The 20,378-nt window shown below is 35.8% G+C and overlaps 1 protein-coding gene across 3 annotated transcripts in view; it reads left to right on the top strand.

The window, feature by feature from the left end:
* The first annotated feature begins 727 nt into the window (after nt 1–727).
* The window catches only part of ADGRL4 (adhesion G protein-coupled receptor L4), a 110,378-nt gene continuing 90,727 nt past the window's right edge, over nt 728–20,378 (top strand). Inside the window, exons 1-2 of one of the 3 annotated variants that reach the window (XM_059135495.1) lie at nt 728–897; nt 2,322–2,471. In XM_059135495.1, coding sequence (XP_058991478.1) covers nt 876–897; nt 2,322–2,471 — 172 coding nt within the window. In that variant the 5' untranslated portion in view covers nt 728–875. The remainder of the gene's footprint in view (nt 898–2,321; nt 2,472–20,378) is intronic. The other 2 variants (XM_059135494.1, XM_059135493.1) reach the window with 2 other exon arrangements.

Raw genomic sequence — 20,378 nt, 5'->3', positions numbered from 1 at the left:
CCATAGATGTTTGTCAAATTATACAAAATGTACATGAAACATAAAAAAAGGTGTGCCCCACTGTTTAAAGGGAAAATCACTTGTCTGGACCGCACAAACATCAGTCATTCCTTTTCTTTAAATCAGTTTTTTTGAGGTTGAATCAACTTTATTTACTCACCATAAAATGCAACAATTTGATACTCGAGTTCTGACAAAGGCACGTACTTTCAAAACTTGGGCTTTTTGGTTTGCTCGTTTTTCACTCAGTCATTTGAAGCACGATGTGAACCTGTAGACAAGATAGAGTGTACCCTTATTCTGCGCTCTGAAACCCTGAGTCCCCACAAGGTGCAGGCCCTGTACTGCCAAAGGCCATCGCAATGTTTGCAGGTGGGGCTCAGCCTACCTGTGGGCCCTTGGTTCTTTTTGGAAAGGTATTAGTAAATAAAAGAATTCCGTCCCCTGTAATTTAGGCTCTAGGAAGTACCCCTAAGCCTTCGCAATTCTGGATACTCTCTCCAGTGGGACAGTCCGTGGGTCTCTGCCTTGTTTTGGCTCCGCAGCCCAAAGTTTGAGGGCAGAGCTGCTGCCTGGGGGCAAAGTGAGACCTCAAAGGGTCCGCCAGAGAGCTGGGGTGGTCCAGAGGCAGGGGGTGAGGTCAAGGCGGCTTGGAGGAACCGGCCAGGGGTTGGAGGTGGGGAGGCGGACGTGACAGGCACAGTGAGGGCCTGACCCGCACGCTGACACAAAAGAGGCCGGAAAGTGTCCGGAGGAAGCGGCGTGTCACGGGGGCCGGAGCCGGGACCCTGGCGCGGCCGCCCAGCTGCGTCCGGGGTACTCGGCCCGCACTGCCAGCCGCATTCCCGCCACCGCCTGCTCCGCGGCCGCCGCCAATGAGACTCCTCCCGCTCCTAGGTGAGTGCTCGGCCCGGGCCGGGGTGCGGAGGGCAGCGGGCCTGCAGGGAGTGGGGCTGCTCCGAGGTGCAACTCGCGCGCCCAGTGCCTGGGGCCAGGTTTCTGAGCATTGACGCGGGACTTCTCAGGATGTTTTTCTCCTTGGCCTTTCAACTCTGGAATCCGATATTCAGGGCCCAGGGACTAAGTCACCTTTTTATTCCTGGATACAAAACCCCCCAAATCCCCACAGGCTCAGACTGTGACCTTTCTTTTTTCTTTCTTTTCTTTTCTTTTTTTTTTTTTTTTTTTCTTATGATCTCCCCCCAAGAAATTCGGGAAAGCCAAACCAATCACACCTGGGGGAGGTTTCCTGGCATTTTGAGGGGACTGCCAGCCCAGACTTTGGGTTCGTTTAAAATACCATTTGGAGGCTGCTGTGCAGAAAGATAAATCACCTCTCTGAAACTGAATTAATTCGGTTGGGATGGTTTACACAGGACTATGCGAGGCCGGGATTTAGAATGGAAAGTTTAACAATCTCTGGTTACCCGATAAGGACAGTGTATCTCAGATGAGTGTTTTTGCGAACACTTAACTTGCATGATTCCTGGCTGTCCATCCTCAGGCAGGCGTGTCTTGAGAAGACAGGAGCCAAGGATATATAAAAAAAAAAAAGGATCGGCGCAGGCTTTTCCTTATCTTTTCCTAACAGTCCCCGGAATACCATTTTCAACTTTGTTTTCAGTAACTCTGAAATAAAGTCTTGTTCTCTTTTGTGTCTCATTTTGTTGGGTGCGTTTGTATGGTGTTGGTTTCCGAAAGATCCATCTTTGACCAATATCCTGAGTTTATCTTAAATTCCCCTAATGGAAAAAAAAAAATAGTATAAACTTTATGATGGGCAAGGGAGAATTTAAAAAGAACATTGGAATACAGAAAAAACAATAAGTACATTTGTCCTACTGGATGTTATGATCTGTTGCTCTTCATCTTAAAATTACACAGATGTGAATTTGCAAAGACCCAAACAATCAATTCATCTTGATTTCTTTACAGAATCATTCCCAGAGGAGGGAAATTGCTTTACAATCATACAGTTTCCTTTCAAAAGAGCTCACCTCGGGAGTGAAGATACCAGTGATCTAGGAACAGTGTTTTCTTTATAGAGCTGCGCTGTTTACTACATTATAGCTTTGTTGAGATTTACTTGATAAACAGAGATTGAAGAAAGTGCTAATCTTTTTGCCTACTTGCTCTTGTGCTGTTGTTTAGGTAAATACTCCCTTGGGAAGTTCTTATAATCCATTTATCTAGATGGAAAGAAAGAAGGGTTTTTGTGTTTATTGTAGTCTAACTCAACAATGTGAAGGGGGGACTTTTCTTTTTCATTTTTTCTTTCTTTCTTTCTTTTTTTTAAAAACATATTTCTGTGTTTTCCTTAGTGGGTTTTTCCACTTTGCTGAATTCTTCCTACGCTCAAAATTGCACCAAGACACCTTGCCTTCCAAATGCAAAATGTGAAATACGTAATGGAGTTGAAGCCTGTTACTGTAACATGGGATTTTCGGGAAACGGTGTCACAATTTGTGAAGGTAAACAATCGTTATTGTTTTCCTCTTTTGGATTTTTTTGAAGGATGAAATTCCAATGTGATTGGTTCTTCCTTGTCCAGAAATTAAGTGTTTTACATTCAACTGTTTGATTTCATGATATTGATTTAAAAAAAAAAAACTTAATTAACTCAATAATAAGTTTGAACTTCCCACTTGAAAATTTATACTTGATTATTGATTTTTGAGGAGTCTGTGTATATCTTATTTTTGTGTAACCCTTAAAGATTATCCTTGAGGTTAAGCTGGAAAACTAAGTTGCAGAGTGCAGAGTCAATGTTTTTGTGGGCAGGAGAACAGAAAGGTCATGAAGTCCCGGCTATACTGTTAAGTGTTGCCTTCAGGTACCTTTCTTAGTACCTGACTTCCTAAATTTGAGGACAATATTAAGAGATTCAAGGGTTTTGCCTGTATACCCTGCATGATACCCCAAAGAGAGAGAGAGAAAAAGGGAATTTTGAAAATATATTCTTTCCTGAAAAAGTAGATCACATTTGTAGAACTTGAGGCTACAATCCAGAGCAAGAACAGTGGAAAAGGTCCTGGCAGGGTTCAGTTCGGCCCACTGATTTAATAAACAGAACCCTATCTGATAATCCCATTTCAGTGGTTTCTTATCTGTGGTTTCTACCAACACTCTTCCTCTTCCCTCAAGCTTCACTTTGCCCTTATTCTCTCTTTCGTTTTTAGTAGAATTTAGTTTTAACCGAGTCAATGGAAAAACATTCTGTGTAGCAGAGAGAGAAAGAGAGGAGGAAAAACAGAAAGAAAGAAAAAAAACAGTTCCAAGTCATATAAATTAGTTTAAAATATAATTAAATGGCAAGTTCAAATTAGAACTGTGTGATTTTATACTCCTAAATGTATTTAAGATAACACAGACTTTTTCTAATTAGGACAGAATATTGTACATTGTTAATATTGCATGTGTTTGCTTATAGCATAAACAAGTTGTATCTCGTGATTCAATTTGATAGGCTCTTAAAAAAGATTAAATATGCAGTACATAGTGAGACCAGACCTCATCATAATTAGTTTAATGTTTAAAAAATGTAGAGCACAGCTACAGTTGCTTAATGGTGCATTAGATCAGGCGTTTCTGCTTGTACACACAGCCGGGATTTGTAATATACTATTCTACAAGCGCTACAAAATTCTTTCTATAAATAATCTTAGATTCTTATTGTGTATTTAATTGAATGGCATTATGGGAAGTTGATAGTCAAGTGACCTTCAAAATATTGCATCAAACATATTAGTGTGCTTTTCTGCTAATCATTACAAATTGTATCATAACACTTCAAAATGGTGTTGCCTTTTAGTTATTTAGATACTTTTCAACTGTCATGATTACCATCATTAACATTCATAATTTTTCACAATTTGGACCTTCAGCAGCTAACCAGATTATAATCATCTTTTTAATGATTTTTTTTTTTAAACGCATCTCCCATTATCCAGTACACTTGTTTTTTTTCCCTGTTGCCTAAGTCAATAGTTAGCTGAAGGGCAGAAAATACTTTCTGTTGGAAAAAAAACAACAACTTCAAGATCTTTTGGGCTGTGATTTCTTCTCACACAGAACACAATTTGTAATGGCCTTTTTTTTTTTTTCAAGTTCTTTTTAACCTAAAACTCTTACTTTAAACATATTATAAATTCACTTGTTTCAATATTCACTATATGAGGTATATAATGTTCCCTTAAAACTGTTGAAACAATGGTTTCCACCTTTTTTCATCTTTTATTAATTCACTGATAGACTTTTAACATTTTTCTCTGTAAGTATATTTAATATGCTTTTTAGAATTAAAACATGTGTTCTCAGCTGCTGACGACTCTGGGTTATATATTGGGTTTGAAGAGTCTTGGCTTTCTTAATCTCTAAAGAGATTTCCCACTTTTCCTACCTTTCTCTAAAATTGGTATTAGATCAATAATAACCAACCAGAGTTCTGTTACAGAGGGTGCATACTTCTTGAGGAATAAAAGTTGGTTTCTTTTTGATCTCATTACTGTCATCTTCCCCATTTCCATCAAATTTGGTTCCCCCCAGAGACCTGTCAAATAAACACTATGGTCATAACCAGACCTCACTAAATGTACTCTGTTCCAAGAACTAGTTTTGAACAAGTCATTTAGAATTTGGATAACCTGAGCCCATAGAAACAAGTTTTAATAGTAGTGATTTTATTTCACTTAATTATCTATTTATTAAACAAATATTTATTATTTTCATCATCATCATCACATCAGGATAGCTACTATTTAATGTGCCTTGAGTCTGAGATATTAATTAACACAACTCCTTCACCTATTATTATTATTCTCACTTTATTTATAAAGAAATAGGGTCTTAGAAAGGCCAAGTGAATCACAAATGATGCAACAAATAAGTGGTAGAGCTAAGATTTGAGCCAAAGTCTGTTTTCAGGGACTGTACTCTTACTCGTTGTGCTTGAACGTAAGGTCTCTGCCTAGTAGATACTGCTATGCCCTTGGATTAGGTAATAAACAAGAAATCAGCCTTGCTTTCAGGATATCTAGGCACAGTTACAGAACTTTACTAACAGCTTGATGCAGTGTCATAAAATGTATAAATACAGGTAAATTTGAGATGTGTAACCAACTGATGGGAACCTTTCCAACTGGAGGTGATATTTAGGCTGAGAGTTGAAGAATAAATAGGATTGGTTAAGACTGACAAAGTGACAAAGTCAGGCAAAATGAATCACCTGTAACAAAGGCCTAGAAGTTGAACATGGGTGGCGTGTCTGAAGGAGCCCCAAGTATTTCATGCTGGATATGTATCAGAGGGTATATCAGCTGAGGGGTCCGAGGAAATTGAGATAGGATGTCAGGATATGGATGGTATTCTCGTAACAAAGGAGAGCTGTTGGCAAGTATTATGTAGCTGAGTTACATGACAAACTGTGTGTCTTAGAAAGACGACACCATTAGGTAGAATAGGAATAAACTAACAAGGGTCAACCTAACCTATAAAAACAATGGTACTTTGTATAACTCATTATAGTTTATGTCATTTCTACCCAAGATAGTTTAATTTACTTAATAAGCTTTTGAAATAAAAAGTATGGATGCTGTCCTTTTTTTTATTTAATTAATTTATTTGACAGACAGAGATCACAAGCAGGCAGAGAGGGAGGGGGAAGCAGGCTCCCTGCGGAGCAGAGAGCCCATCACAAGGCTCCATCCCAGGACCCTGAGATCATGACCTGAGCCAAAGCAGAGGCTTTAACCCATTGAGCCACCCAGGTGCCCCCGGATGCTTTTATTTACAAACACCATTTTGACTGGTTATAACTAATTCTGTTGAACTCCAGGTTATAGCTTGTTGCATGTGAGAGAAGTAGGACAATGAAAGCTTAAGTGAGTTCCCCAGTGTCCCAAGACTAAGGTGACAAAGCTAGGACTCAAACCCTAGGGTTCTCAACCTTCTCTAGAATACCAAAAATGTTATTATATTACTAACCATCTGGCATAATTAGTGTACTACAGGTTTTAAAACCAAATTGGTAAAACAATATCATTTTAACAAGAAGGTATTCATTATTTTCAACAACTTTACTAAGGTATTGACAGCAATTTATTTATATACTCACCTCTATGCTGACAATGTGGATATTTTAAGACAAAACAGAGAAGTGTTTGTGTAGACATTTGGGGGTACAGTTAAAGGCTTCTGAAATTGTTGATGAGATTTTCCTAAAATTTGGGTCATTTTAGTCTTTTAAACATATATTAATGTGGCTATCCCTTATGCTTCTAATAAGGTTGGTTACTTTCTGGGGCACAGTTATAAATCTAGATAGCAAGACATCCCATCACCCCTGGGTAATTAGGAAAGTTTTAAAAAGGGGAGGGAGGTTAGAAGAGTTGAAAGAATCCTTCTGTACCTTTGAAACATAATATTGCTTGAGCTAAAACTGAACTAGGAGAGGGGAGAAGCAAGATAAGGGGAAGGATCCAGGACATTGTGGGTGTGGAAGAGATAGACTATCATACAAGCTCATTAAGTGGTACTGTGTTTTGGGAAGTTTCATGAAGTCAGCATGGGCAGGAGAAAAAAAAGTTGCCCCAGGTGAGGCTAGGAAAGGTCAGGAAGGCAGTAATTGACAGCTTGCATGCATGTATAAAAATCTTTCATAGTTTGGAACATGCCTAATATGAACAACATCACAAGCACTTTATAAGAAATAATGAAGTCTCAGTGCCTGCAACTCAGGGAGACATACTCTACACTTAAAAAAAAACAAAAATGGCTTTTCATCATTCTGAAATAACCATATATATGCCTGTAAAATTGGACTGGAAGGATATCATAATGAACTAGAGAACATTGTGACACTGGTAAATGCAGAGAGAGCAATGTCACAATAGCTATCTAAGAGTTACAAAGAAGAAATTGTCTGTGGGTTCAGAATATGGGAGAAATGCTAATTAAAATAATCCACTAGCATGGAAAGCTAGCATGACTCTGCCCAGGCTACAAGATAAGCACTGATGACATGTGATTTTTTTTTTTTCCATAACAGTTTGTTTTTAGTAATAGAGAGGATGTTCATCAAGATGGGCACACCAAAAGTCATCAGGACAGACGCAAAGCATACAAAATGTGTGTGTGTGTGTGTACATGTGTATCATCAGTTAACACAGATATACTATTTAAACTACAAGAAATAACTGCAGTTTTAAATATTTAACAAAATAACAGTGTGGTAATTTCCATAATAAAGATAGGATCAGCAAAATTTAAATTGTACAAGTCCTTTTTTCCTTCTCCTTTTAAAAATAAAATAATAGCTTAAGGGAGTTTTATTTTTCTCTTCCTATAGGTTGAAGGAATTTATCATCTTATGGAATGGATATTTTTTAGAAAATTTCACCTAATTATTATGGTAGAGGTTTTGTTTTGTTTTGTTTTGTTTTTCTCTATTGTGTAGCTCCTCTTGTCAACAAACGAAAGAGGTCATACTTCTAGTATGAGGAAAAGGATTTCTGGAATTGGCAAAGGTACTTTATTTATTTGGAGGAAGTTCATGGAAATCGTGTATCCGGGAATGTAAGCCTTGGGTTAATTCAGACTATTTCTTTGGTTACATTTTCCATTCAGTACAAGAAATCCCAAGGAAATATGTATCTCACTTTAAACAAATCTGGTACATGACTATCTAGAAAAACATCAGAGTTCATACTTTTTCAAGTTTGTATCAGTATTTATTTACCTAAGATTATTTGGAGGACGTAAAAGTGCATTTGTTTTACAAGAAAAAATTTGCTTCCTCAAGAATTTTTATTAACGTATCACATATGAAGGAAGATGAAACTGTAATGTTATCTACCTTTCTTCCATCGAACACCTGCCGTTGCTCAAATATTATTTAAATATCGCTTAAAAATCAGGAACCACTTCCTTCTGAGGATTGCAGTAAGAAAGAGGGAGGGAAGGAAATGAAAGAAGGCACAAATAAAACAAAGTGCTGGTCCCACTTGCTACCTGGGTCATGTGAGTTTTGCTAATCAGCTGCAAGGGTTTTGCTTTTGTTTCGTTTTGTTTTGTTTTAAGGTTTTATTTATTCAGGGACACTTGGGTGGCTCAGTCGGTTGACTGGGTGGCTCCAGTCCCACCACAGGCGCCTTGCTTAGCAGGGAGCCTGTTTCTCCCTCTGCCTGCCTCTCCTCCCCCTGCTTATGCTCTCTCTCACTCCCTGTCAAATAGATGAATAAAGCATTTTTTAAAAAATTTATTTATTCACATAGAGAAAGAGAAAGAGAGAGAGAAAGCATGCGTGCAAGCAGAGGAGAATCTCAAGAAGACTCCCTGCTCAGTGTGCAGAGCCACATGCTAGGGGCTTGATGTCACAATCCTGAGGTGAGGACCAGAGCCCAAACCGAGAGTGTGATGTTCAACCTGCTGAGCCACCCAGCCACGGAGCACCCTGATCAGCTGCACGGTTTTATATGTAAAGACTTACTGATCTGACTTGATGATGTCATTTCTGCAGACTGTTTCAGAAATCGTTTTTTTTTTTTTTTTTAAATCCTCCAATTTCATGTTTCTCACACAGGATAGTTATAAGAATTAATGAGATAAAGAAAGTAAGAAATAGCTTGAGATCTTAAAAGAGGCTTTAATAGGAACATATGATTTCGGGTTTTCCCAATTCATCTATGATGGAATATCATGAAAAGTTTTTTTCAAATAAGAGTCTCATTTATTCATTTTTTTTCTTTAAAGATTTTATTTATTTACCTGACAGGCAGAGATCACAAGTAGGCAGAGAGGCAGGCAGAGAGGGTGGGGCTGGAAGCAGGTCCCCGCTGAGCAGAAAGCCTGATGTGGAGCTCCATCTCAGGACCCTGAGATCATGACCTGAGCCAAGGCAGTGGTGTTAACCCACTGAGCCACTAGGTGCTCCAAGCCTCATTTATTGTTATTCATTTTTTAAATCAGTAATATCTAGGTTAATTGGATATTTAATTGGATAATTGGATATTTAGAAACAGAGAAGTAATATCAGCATAGATAATTAAAAATAAACACATCGCTTCTGAGTTCTAATTTCAATAATCAAAAAGCGTTGCTCAAAATTCTGTGCTAAGTTAATTCTAAATAAGACTTACCATCTGTTTTGACATTATTAGAGTGCTGTTATTTTTTTTTTCTAAGTGAAGACTACCATTTTTGATTTTGACTTCAGGCTAAAACATCAGTTCATAAAGTGTATATATGTCTGTGTATGTGTGTGTGTGTATACGTTTGTTGTGTGTGTATATATATATATATATATATATATGCCATGTATATGGCATATAATGTGTGCTGACGATAAGGCATCAATAAAAATTGGATATTGTTTTTCTAGAGCTAGTTTCCATTTGTATGCAAAGTGAACATGGCAACTGTACCATCTTAAACTTTCTCTTCAGCCATTTCTTTAGGAGCTGCTAGGAAATTAAAATTAAATGGAAATTGTGCTCTAAATGTGGAATTTTTCATACATTTTAATCCCCTGTTGCTTTTCAAGAAAAATACTGGTAGAAATAAGAACAAAAGATAGTAGAGATAGCACCTTCAATACCATAAATTCAGTTACTGAGTCCCAATTTTTCTACTGTGTTTATTCTAGCTCTGATCCTTCATCAATATTTTAAGATTGCAAACTTTATGTTGCAAAATTGAGGATATTTCCTTTGTTCTGGGATAGCCCCAGTTTGATAGGACATCAGCATACTTTATACTCCTGCTTATTTCAGAAACAAATTATCTAGTCTCCTGATTATCCACCTTGCCATTATTTCTCTTCTTCCTTGTTTAGTCTTCTTTCATACTTAAATAAATAACTTTCATCTTTACAGTTTATTCACAAAACAGAATAATAATATCAATGTTGTCTTTAGTGCCTTCTGTGAGCTACACACTATTCTAAGCACTTTACATGAATTTATAAATTTAATCCTCATAACAACTCTCTGAAATAAGAGCTAATATTATCCTCAATTTATAGATTAAATAATTTTCCAGTGAAAACACATTCAAATTATTGTTTTATATAATTCCCAAACAACTCTGTGAAGTAAGTCTGCAAATAAGGAAATTGAGCCTAACTGAGACAAAAATGAATGATTTTGGTTGTAGCCCCCCCCAACCTCGAAACTGCTTTTTTTCCCCACTACCTTATCAAAGCAATTGATTAAAAAGAAAAATCTATGAAGTATGTATGTTTAAAATAACTTAAATTCAGGGAAGTTAAAACAATTTTTTTAAAAAAGGTTTTATTTATTTATGTGAAAGAGAGAACATGAGAGGGGAGAAGGTCTGAGGGAGAAGCAGACTCCCTACTGAGCAGGGAGCCTGATGTGGGACTTGATCCTGGGACCCTGGGATCATGACCTGAGCTGAAGGCAGTCACTTAACCCACTGAGCCACCCAGGTGCCTGTTAAAATAATTTCCAAGTTTCCCTATCTTAATGAAACTCATCAGATATAACAGATACAATAGTTGAAACTCATCAGATAGAATAGATATAATAATTGAACTCTGTTCATCCACCTCCATAAAGCCTAGCATACTGACAGTAAAAGGGAGTTGGGCATGAGAACTCTGTAAATTAAGAGTGAATGTCTCAAAGCCGAAGCCAGTGCTATAAAACTAGGCAGTCCAGTGTTCACAAGAAGGCTGTCTGTGAGAAAAGGGTGCTTTTCCTTGTGGTGATATCCTATTTCCTTCCCAGAAAGGGAGAGGCAATCTACGTGACTGGTGACTGATTTAGACATTATTTCCCAAAGGTTGTGCTGATTGGGCTCTTTATTCCCCATTGGTGTTTGATCCCAAATAAAGCCAAGAAAAAAAACTCCAGAGGAAACTGGCATCTGCCTGGAAGGAATGGGTGAGAGTAAAAACTGATGTCAGCTTTCTGCCTACTCCTCATCTATGCTACCTGAAAGAACGCTTGGCAATTGTTCTCTTCCCTCCTTGCGCCTCCCCATACAGGGGATTTTGAGCTCTCCTGCACTAAAGAGGGAGTAATGGCTGGCAGGCAGAACCTCGGCCAAGCTACCTGTAATAATCAACATTGTTCTCTAATTAAAAACATAAGGGTCATGCAAGGATAAGCAGTCATTGGAGAAAAGCCAATAATACAAACACAAAGATGAATAAATAGAACAATTGGCCTGGAAAAATGATACTTTTAGGAAGAAAAAGCAAAGAGGTTGAAGGGAAAAGTCTGGTTTATATCTTCAAAGCGATTCTGGAAAAGTTTGCATTCAAACAAAACTGCTAAAATAGGCTTCTATGTACAAAAGAATTATCATACCACAAAACGCTTTCTTCTTCGATGTATTTTAAAACCTCTTTGCTGCTCAATTCCTCATATACCTGTTTCCTCCTCTTGTTCCTCATTTTATAGCAAAAGGCACCAAGACAATAAGCTGGTAAGGTTGTCAGTAATACAAACCAATGTTACAAATCACTAAAATCTCCGTTCCTGGGTTTCCTCTCCCACCACATAGAACAGGGAAGCTTCAAATATCAAAATTATTAACAAATCAGGACTCCTTGGTCAAGATATTCTCCTTCGTCAAGATATTCTGAGCTGATGGGCTCAGCATTCTCACCCTTTTTATAACACAATTTCACCCTTTTGTCATCTTTTCCTTTATCTGTGCCAAGAACTCTCCCAAATTCTTTCCATGCTTTATCTCAAAAGTGAAACAAGGTAGCTAATGAGTTTTCCAATCCTAATTGTATGATTTATCTGTGGTTTTCACATCATAATGTCATTAATACAGAGCCCATCACAGTCTCCTCGTGTTGTCTGTTTTCCCAAGTGATTTCCTGAATTCACTGGCTAATACTTTTGATGGTTCCTGCCAGGCACACCAAATGTATTTTTCTCCTCCAGTAAAATAAAGTTATCGTTTGATCAATATTATTCCCAAATTGAGTGGATAGTGTATAGTTGAAGGGCTGAAAAATAATATCCAATGAATTGCAGGACTAAAAAGCTCAGATAAAAAATATAAGAACAGGTCCAGACACAGAGAACCTGATAGCCATTTAATATAAGTCTTACTGAAGAAAGAATCAGACAAGATTTAGCAGAGGAAATAATAAAAGATCTGACAGTTTCCCAGAACTTAAGAAAGACGTGAATCTTCAATTAAAAGAGCCCTCTAATTCCCTCTAATTCCCTCCTATCTTCTATATATTTGTGCCTTCACTTCCTAGTTTATGCTCCAGGAACACCCACTGATTGATTCCCTGCTATAAGAGAGGAGTATAGTTTACCTCAGAACCCGTCACTTTGATTTATACATTCAAGTTGTTTATTACCTTTATGCCCTTAAATAATAATGGAATATTCTTTTTTTTTTTTTAATTTTTTTTTATTTTTATTTTTTTTTATAATTTTTTTATTTTTTATAAACATATATTTTTATCCCCAGGGGTACAGGTCTGTGAATCACCAGGTTTACACACTTCACAGCACTCACCAAATCACATGCCCTCTGACGGAGTTACTATCAGTCTGCTCTGTTCCTGAAGCCTAGGGTGAAAACCTACTCAAATCACAGGGTCAGAATGAGAGAAAGGACTTTTGGGTAGCTGTTGCCATCAGGAGAGTGAATGACTACGGGAAACATTGTTGTCAGTCCTTTGAGACTCATTTCTCTTTTTATTTTTTTAAAAAATTTTATTTATTTATTTGACAGAGAAAGAGCCTAAGTAGGCAGAGAGAGAGAGAGAGAGAGAGAGAGAAGGAAGCAGGTTACCCACTGAGGAGAGATCCTGATGCGGGGTTCAGTCCCAGAACCCTGAGATCATGACCTGAGCCAAAGGCATCAGCTTAACCCACTGAGCCACCCAGGCACCCCGAGACTCATTTCTACATTCATCTACTTTCATTTAACCTCTGCTTCCTTTAATTCTTTTTCTGAGACTAAGGAAGGGAGGGGGAGTATATTTTAGAAATCCTGTAATATTAATCATCATCTTAAAAATAATCTCCACAGGCGCCTGGATGGCTCAGTGGGTTAAAGCCTCTGTTTTTAGCTCAGGTCATGGTCCCGGGGTCCTGGGATCGAGCCCCACATCAGGCTCTCTGCTCAGCGGGGAGCCTGCTTCCCCACCCCCGCTGCCTGCCTCTCTGCCTACTTGTGACCTCTGTCAAATAAATAAATAAAATCTAAAATAATAATAATAATTTTCAAACCATAATCTTATTTTTCCAGTTCCCTTTATTAGATCCATCCCTTATATCTTTATATTCCAGGAGTTAAGACCCAGCCCTATAAATTGGAGCCTTCCTAGTATGCCATGCCCTTGTAACTAGAGTCTCTGATATAAATTCTAATATTGTTGTGCCAAGGTCTCCAAACTTGTATAAATATCCTAGTCCTGTCAGCTGGGATTCTCACAATGAGTCACAAAGTGCATCTGAGACTGTTTCTCTGTGAAATGAGATCCTCGGTGAACTCCCCTGTGTTTCAGGGCTGAGAAGTAAGCCATTAAATATAACCAGCAAGATCACTACTGTATCAGAGTCATTTGAACCATTTAAAACAAACAAGGAGGCTCTAAAATCTTGATTTTTACATTAGCTTTCCTATTGGAGAGGTTTAGTTACCGTTAGATGCTGTTGAGTGTCAAACCTTTGAATAAGATGGTGTACACATCCATTTTATGGGGAAGAGGGTTGTAACCCATGTGCTTTTATGATCACCATTTAACTAACATCTAGAACAAAATGCTACAAATGAAACTTGTCCTTGTGCTGCAATTCCATCCAATGGATGACTGCATATTTATGAATATGTGATGAGTCAGGGATGGTGAGAATGGAAGTGGTGAAGAGGGCCAGTCTTGTCTGTTGGAAATCTGGAGCCAAATATCTTCCTTCTAAGGGTTACCTGTATTTACAGGCATCGAAATGGCTTTGGGTCTGGCTCAGTAAATGGGACAGGATAATCAATAATGCATGCACTCAGGGGAGAAGTTGGACACTTTCCATCTTGGAAATATAAGCTGGGACTCATTGTGTATGAAAGACACAGTCTGTGTTGCTCACTTTGCAGGGTTTTCTCATCTCTATTAAGAATAACTGCTTATTTTTTCATGTTCTCTTTATAATTTCTTTTTATTTTTGTGTTAATATATAATGTTGGGGTAAGTTTGAATGGCATCAACCTGCTTTTCATTAGTCCCTGGGGGAATCCCAATAGTGTTGGCTGCTTGGAGATAGTGACTAGTCCTTATTTTGATTGTATCTTTGGAAATTACCAAAATTCCTTGGATCCAATCTATAAAATATTATGGATTGTTTTTCAGTGGCTATTCTGATAGGTTGGTGTGCTATTTTTATTGTTCCTTGCCTGTGCTAAATGTATTAAAACATCACAGATGATATTTCTACTTACCCAAACCAGCACTCAGTTTCGGCTGAATTTTAGACATTGTAACAGGCCATTATAGCAAAATTACCTTAGATGTGATGCCATCACAAATATTTTGCTTTAAATGATGAGACTCCATTATAGCCAGATGGAAAATTTTCATGGATGATCAGTGAGCATCATAAGCTTCTTATACTTTTTCCATGCTATCTTTGTTTTCTTACCTCATGTTGAGTGATCATCTATCACTCAAAGACTGAATATCATTAGCTTATTACTGTTCTTTTAAGTATTTTCATGAATTAGGAAGTAGCATGTGTTGAGGCAGGGTCAGTTGCAATATTGGCACTAATCTTTTGTGATGGTCCCTCAGTTTTAGGCACCCCTGGTCTACATCTTTAGAGTCCAAGAAGTTATGTTGACTATGGTATTTCCTCTTGAATCTTGGGTATCAAAAATGCTTTTTCACAAAAATTTTAGGAAGTGTGAAATTATTGGCACTTAAACAATGATGTATTTACTTTTAATCATATTAGTACTTTGATCATTTTCTTTAATTGCAAAGAGTTATTATAATCTATGTGTTATTAAAAACACTTATCTCAAATTCATTAGTCCTTCTAATGAAGTGACCTTTTTAAATACAACTTTATTACCTGAAATTGTATTTATTTTTTAGTTAAATATTTAAGAGGAAGTTTTACCTTTACTGCATAGTGTACAAAGTGAAGGACTATTGTTCATTTTGTTTTTTATCAAGCTCTAAACTTGGTTAAAATAGAATAAATGATCACATGAAATGGGAAGAAATAAAATATTCTTACTTTCTATAGCTTTAAATCATTTCATTAGAATTTTGATACTTCTAAAATATAAAGATTATGAAGAAAATATTTTAACAACAAAAAATTATTTTAACCCTTCCCAAGAGTTACTCACTTTCTTGCTCTAGGAAAGATTCTTTTCATTCCATTTAGCACTGCTGAAATCAACAAAAAAGATTACATGTTTAGGAGGCGGTGAGGAAAATGATTTGAACAACTTCTAAATGTATTATCTCAGATAATTTTCTATTTCCTGTGTGCTTGAGATGCAATTTCATATCCTGTGTTTTTCAACCATCAAACATCATCTTGGTCTCAAGGATCTGAATTTACAATAGATTTGTATAATTTGTTAGTCAGCTATAGAAGAGGACACCACTGTGGATTGTATATAGCATTTATGTAAATGTCTCAGACATTTGCAATGTTAAAAAACAGAGAACACAGCATATTTATCTGGCATGAAAATTGTTATTTTCTGAGTATGAAGATATTAGGGCAAGGTCATTGAAGTATTTCAGTTGCTTTAACTATTTTGGCTCATCGTTATTGAATATAGATAAAAGGTACTAACACTTAAATTACTGCAGTCTCATGTGTGGTTGTAAAGAAGGTGAGAATGAGGATATTAGAAGAAAAAAATATTCAGCTTAAGAAACTGGAATATAGAGAAAGAATTTCAACACGCAAATGTAACAGATGATGGTATTTTTACATTCCAGTCAAAGAGTTTTCATTAAAAATGTGATTATTTTGAGTCATTGGTCATTGATCATTGGTCATTGGTCAGACAAGCTCAATTCCTACAAAGTCCTTTTATGTGGATTAACTGCAATGTGCTCCTGTTTTCTATATCAATATGATTTTCCCCACAATTTTATGTTTAGATAATTTATTTCTATTACCAAGAAGTCCGGTTAGTATACAGTTTCAGAGATTCTCTTTATAATTGTTTAAGAGTTACCAAATAAATTGCTGGAAGGTAGAAAGTCAGAACTGTTCAAACCTAGTACTTACTTTAAGGAGGAAATTAACACTTTGGTCTTTTATTTGCCATGGAAAGAGATAATGACATTCTCTAGGAAGATTAGAATCTAACCAAACATTGTAGGCTATATATAGCATACAAAGCCTTGTGCCATTTGTGAAAATGCTATCAGGGAGAAAACCCAATGACTGAGTTTCTGTACTGTATTTTTTAGTACACAGATTTAATTTAGAGATTATGGTTTGAAAATAAAATTTACTGTATGAGTGTTTTTGGCTGATAAGAAATTGATTTTGTGACCTTGCTACACATTAATTGAAATATCTGGCCATGTGTCTTGACTAGATTTAAAAAAACATACATATGTGGAACCATATTATTCCTTCACATTGAACTGGCAAGTTAATCACTTTGTTAGCTGTATAAGGAAGAAACTACTTTTTTCCTAGTGTGGTGGTGTCTGAATAATCTCTCCGTATTGCATAACAAGTGAGTTTTATGTAATTGATATTATATTTAGTTGGTTTACTATATTGAAGGTGGAGCGCTTTGAGTTATGTAAGAGTGACATATTTATAAATTAAATACAGTAATTTATATTTCCTAATATTTTAAAAGCTATATTTATAAAATCAAAAATAAGAAAGCATGTATATATAAGCCCATTAAAACATAATAAAGGTTGTTATAAATATTATTCACAAACATTAGTAGTTTTTAAGAGATTGAAATAGAATGAAGGTAGTTATGTTGTCAGTGTCTTTTATGTCTTAAATTTCAGTTTACTTAACACATATTGACTCAGGGTGTGCTCACTCAGGAAAAATGGATTGCAGACAGGAGTTAAAACAAACTGTGCAATATGGAAAATCTTCCCCAAAGAATAGACAAACATATTACCTGCATGAGATTCTTTAAACTGAACTAAGCTTATCTCTGAGTTCTCTTAGATAAGCTTATCACTTATCTACATAGAATTGTCCAGCCAAGGGGACATCTCTACTTTATTTCTCTTTGATGGGTATAACATAAGAACCAAAATTGGGTCATGTTTATTCAGTACCTTCATGCTGTTGGCCCTCTGCTAAATGATTTTTAACTTACTATTAACTTACTATTAAAAATGTAATGAAGCTGTGTTTAACATTTAGAACTTGAGCAAAGAAATGTGATGATCTTTGTGAATTTGGGGGAATCAAAGTTAACTTATACAGACAACAGAATCAATTTTGATGAGATTAAACAGAGGAGGAGGTGGTTCTAACACTTGTTTGATAGTTTTATATTTATGGCAATATTTTGATATTTTGAAATTAAAAAATTGTGTATCCCTTGTGTCAGAAAGATTCTTATGCCACATTTCCAGGTGCCATATGGAGGGTAAGTTCTGAAGATAATTCCTGGACCTGTATAAACACAGAAACCTATTGAGAATACTAAAAAAAGCTACAACAAATCTCTGCTGTATATGCAACGCAGGAAGGCAAGCAGATGCTTGATTATAGCGTTATGTTTGTTCAACTAATGTCATGTTTATTGCTGCAGTTTCATAATGGAATACCATGTGGAGAAGAATGGTTTTTTAAATGTGCTTTGGACTTTGAGTTTCAGTTTATTAGTAGACAAATATGTCAGAAAATTTTCAGGAGAGGCATTAATTGTTGTTTTAGAGTCAATGATCTCTTTAAACTTATCCTTTCAAAAAAATCAGATGGTTGCTTTAAGAATAAATAAATGTAGAGTTAATCTGACTTTAAGCAAGAGTTTAGACTATAACCCATGGTGCAATTTCATTATTATGATAAGAAAACTTCAGTCTTGCTAATTATTGGTGATACAGTTAATAAAATATAACAATGATTCATAAACTGTGATCCAAGGACTTACTACTAAAGCCTTAATATTTGTAGATCGATTCCTCTATTAATAGAAAAGAAATTATCATTATAACAAGACTTAAAATTGAGTGGAAGTATGATACATTTAGAGGGTAGAATTTAAAATAAAATTTTGACATATGGTAAGTATTCAAAACTAGGATATCAAGTACAGATAGTAAATATAGAAGAGAAAAGGAATGGCTGTAATTTATTTTGAAGTTGGTTTCAGACGATAAAACATTGTAATGGAGACCTACTTTCAAAAAATGGGCCTCAATTTTTTAGATTCAGACACTATTGATGATTTCAACCAAGATTGCTCAAAAGAAGATTTACAGTTTATTATGGGCAGCAGGGCCATGAAGGAAGGGGAGCCCTCTGAGGAAGCCATCTGTTGTCTTAAATCCTGGTTCTGTCATTTACACACTTTCAGATTTGGACCAGTTTCTACATCTTTGCCACATAAACAGTTTTACCAACGTCAAAATTGTTTTGGAAAATTCTAGAAGGTGATACAAATACAGCACTTAATTATGACCCTGGCCATATAAAGATATCTCCATAAGAGATACCTGTGATTAATACAAAGCTGTCAGTCACTTTCTGCCAAATAGTTTTTGGTAGGTTCGTTGTCTTTCTACTTTCCCAAACCATTCAGGAAACCAAATTAAGATCACCTAGGCAGCTAGGTTCTGTGCTGACATTACACGCGTAATAACAAAACGCTCTTCTCAGACTCCGTGAACAACACATATGTGCACTTCAATACGTCTGGAATAAGGGTATATTACTCCTTACTTGTTAACAGTTTATCAATCCTTATATCTTAGGCTTGCTTTGTCTGAAGAAAAACATTAAACACACACACACACACACTCCAATAAAAGAAATTATTTTTAAATGGTTAGCTTTGGAACCGTGGTACCTAATAACCAAACTAAAGTATAAAAGAAACATTTAAAAAGTATAAATTCTCAGTAAAGTTTATTTTGTTTACTATGACTATTTATCACCATTGATTAACAAATATCTTAATACCCATCACATTGTTTACTGCTTGAAAACAGTTGGGTTTACAAAGAAACATGAAAAAGCCTATTATCAAATTCTATAAGTCAAAAGATCTAAAGCTATTTCAAAGTATATGAGATAAATAGACACAGAAAAATAGATGATAAATATTTCTATATGTGTAGATGCTTTTAAATATTATTATGTGATTTTTAAAAAGACTTGCAGGATACTTTGTTATAACCTTACTAGAATAGAGAGTATATATATAATATTTATAATGTGTGTGTACATATATAATAACATATATAATAGGATCACCAAATATGTAATAAGATCATTAAATATAATTACAAGATTTATTTTTCATTAAATAAGATCATTCTGAGAAAAATACAAGAGAAAGTAATATTGCAGAGTAGAAGGATTGAATGTTTTGCACAACTGTGTTTCAAAGATAGGAATTTGGTGTCTTATCTTCCAATATAATCTTCAAGTAGATTCTTAAATTTTCAGAGGGAAATCACGAATTCATAGAGGAACCTCACAGGACAGCACTTACTAGGACTTTCAGTGCCTGGGAGAAGTGATATGTGTTTCCTGACAGGAACTGGTTGAGAGGAATGATTGGAATTACTCTATCATGATTCTGCTCTTCCATGGTTGTCCAAGCATTCATCAGTGTAATATAGCTATCCTGAATAAGGATAGATTTGAATGGAAATATGTCAAGACGTCTTTATTCAGTTCAACAATATTTCTGAAATACAGCTTAACTTACATCAACCCAAGATGACCAAATATTTGTTCATTGGACTTGAACCATCTGTAATTTCTTGAAAAAAGTTCCCAATAAATGAAAAGTAAGGAGATTAAATACAAATTCAGTTGATTAAGAATGAAAGGCATCCTTTTGAAACTAAATCTAAACTAATATATATATTTTTTATGTTGAAACAGACTTCTTAGCACTTGACCAATGATGAAAATTCCCATTAGGCCCTCCTAAGTCTTTATTTACTCATCTCATTTTCTTTAAACCTTCATTTCAAAATTAGTGTTCAGGAGTTGATGATCAATATAACTTTAAAAAAAATGTCATGAAATAGAGTGCTTAAATCCTTGATACAATAACATTTGTTTTCCATTTTATAATTTGGCAAGAAAATACTAGGTAATATACATTTCTTCACTTTTAATTGTTATTTTTAATTCTATTCATTTTGTAACTTTAAATTTGTCAACATTCCTGAATTACAGACATCA

Source organism: Mustela lutreola, chromosome 10, assembly GCF_030435805.1.
Source record: "Mustela lutreola isolate mMusLut2 chromosome 10, mMusLut2.pri, whole genome shotgun sequence".
In the NCBI taxonomy this organism is placed as follows: domain Eukaryota; kingdom Metazoa; phylum Chordata; class Mammalia; order Carnivora; family Mustelidae; genus Mustela; species Mustela lutreola.
Note: the sequence above shows the minus strand (reverse complement) of the source record. Positions and strands in the feature narration are given on the sequence as shown.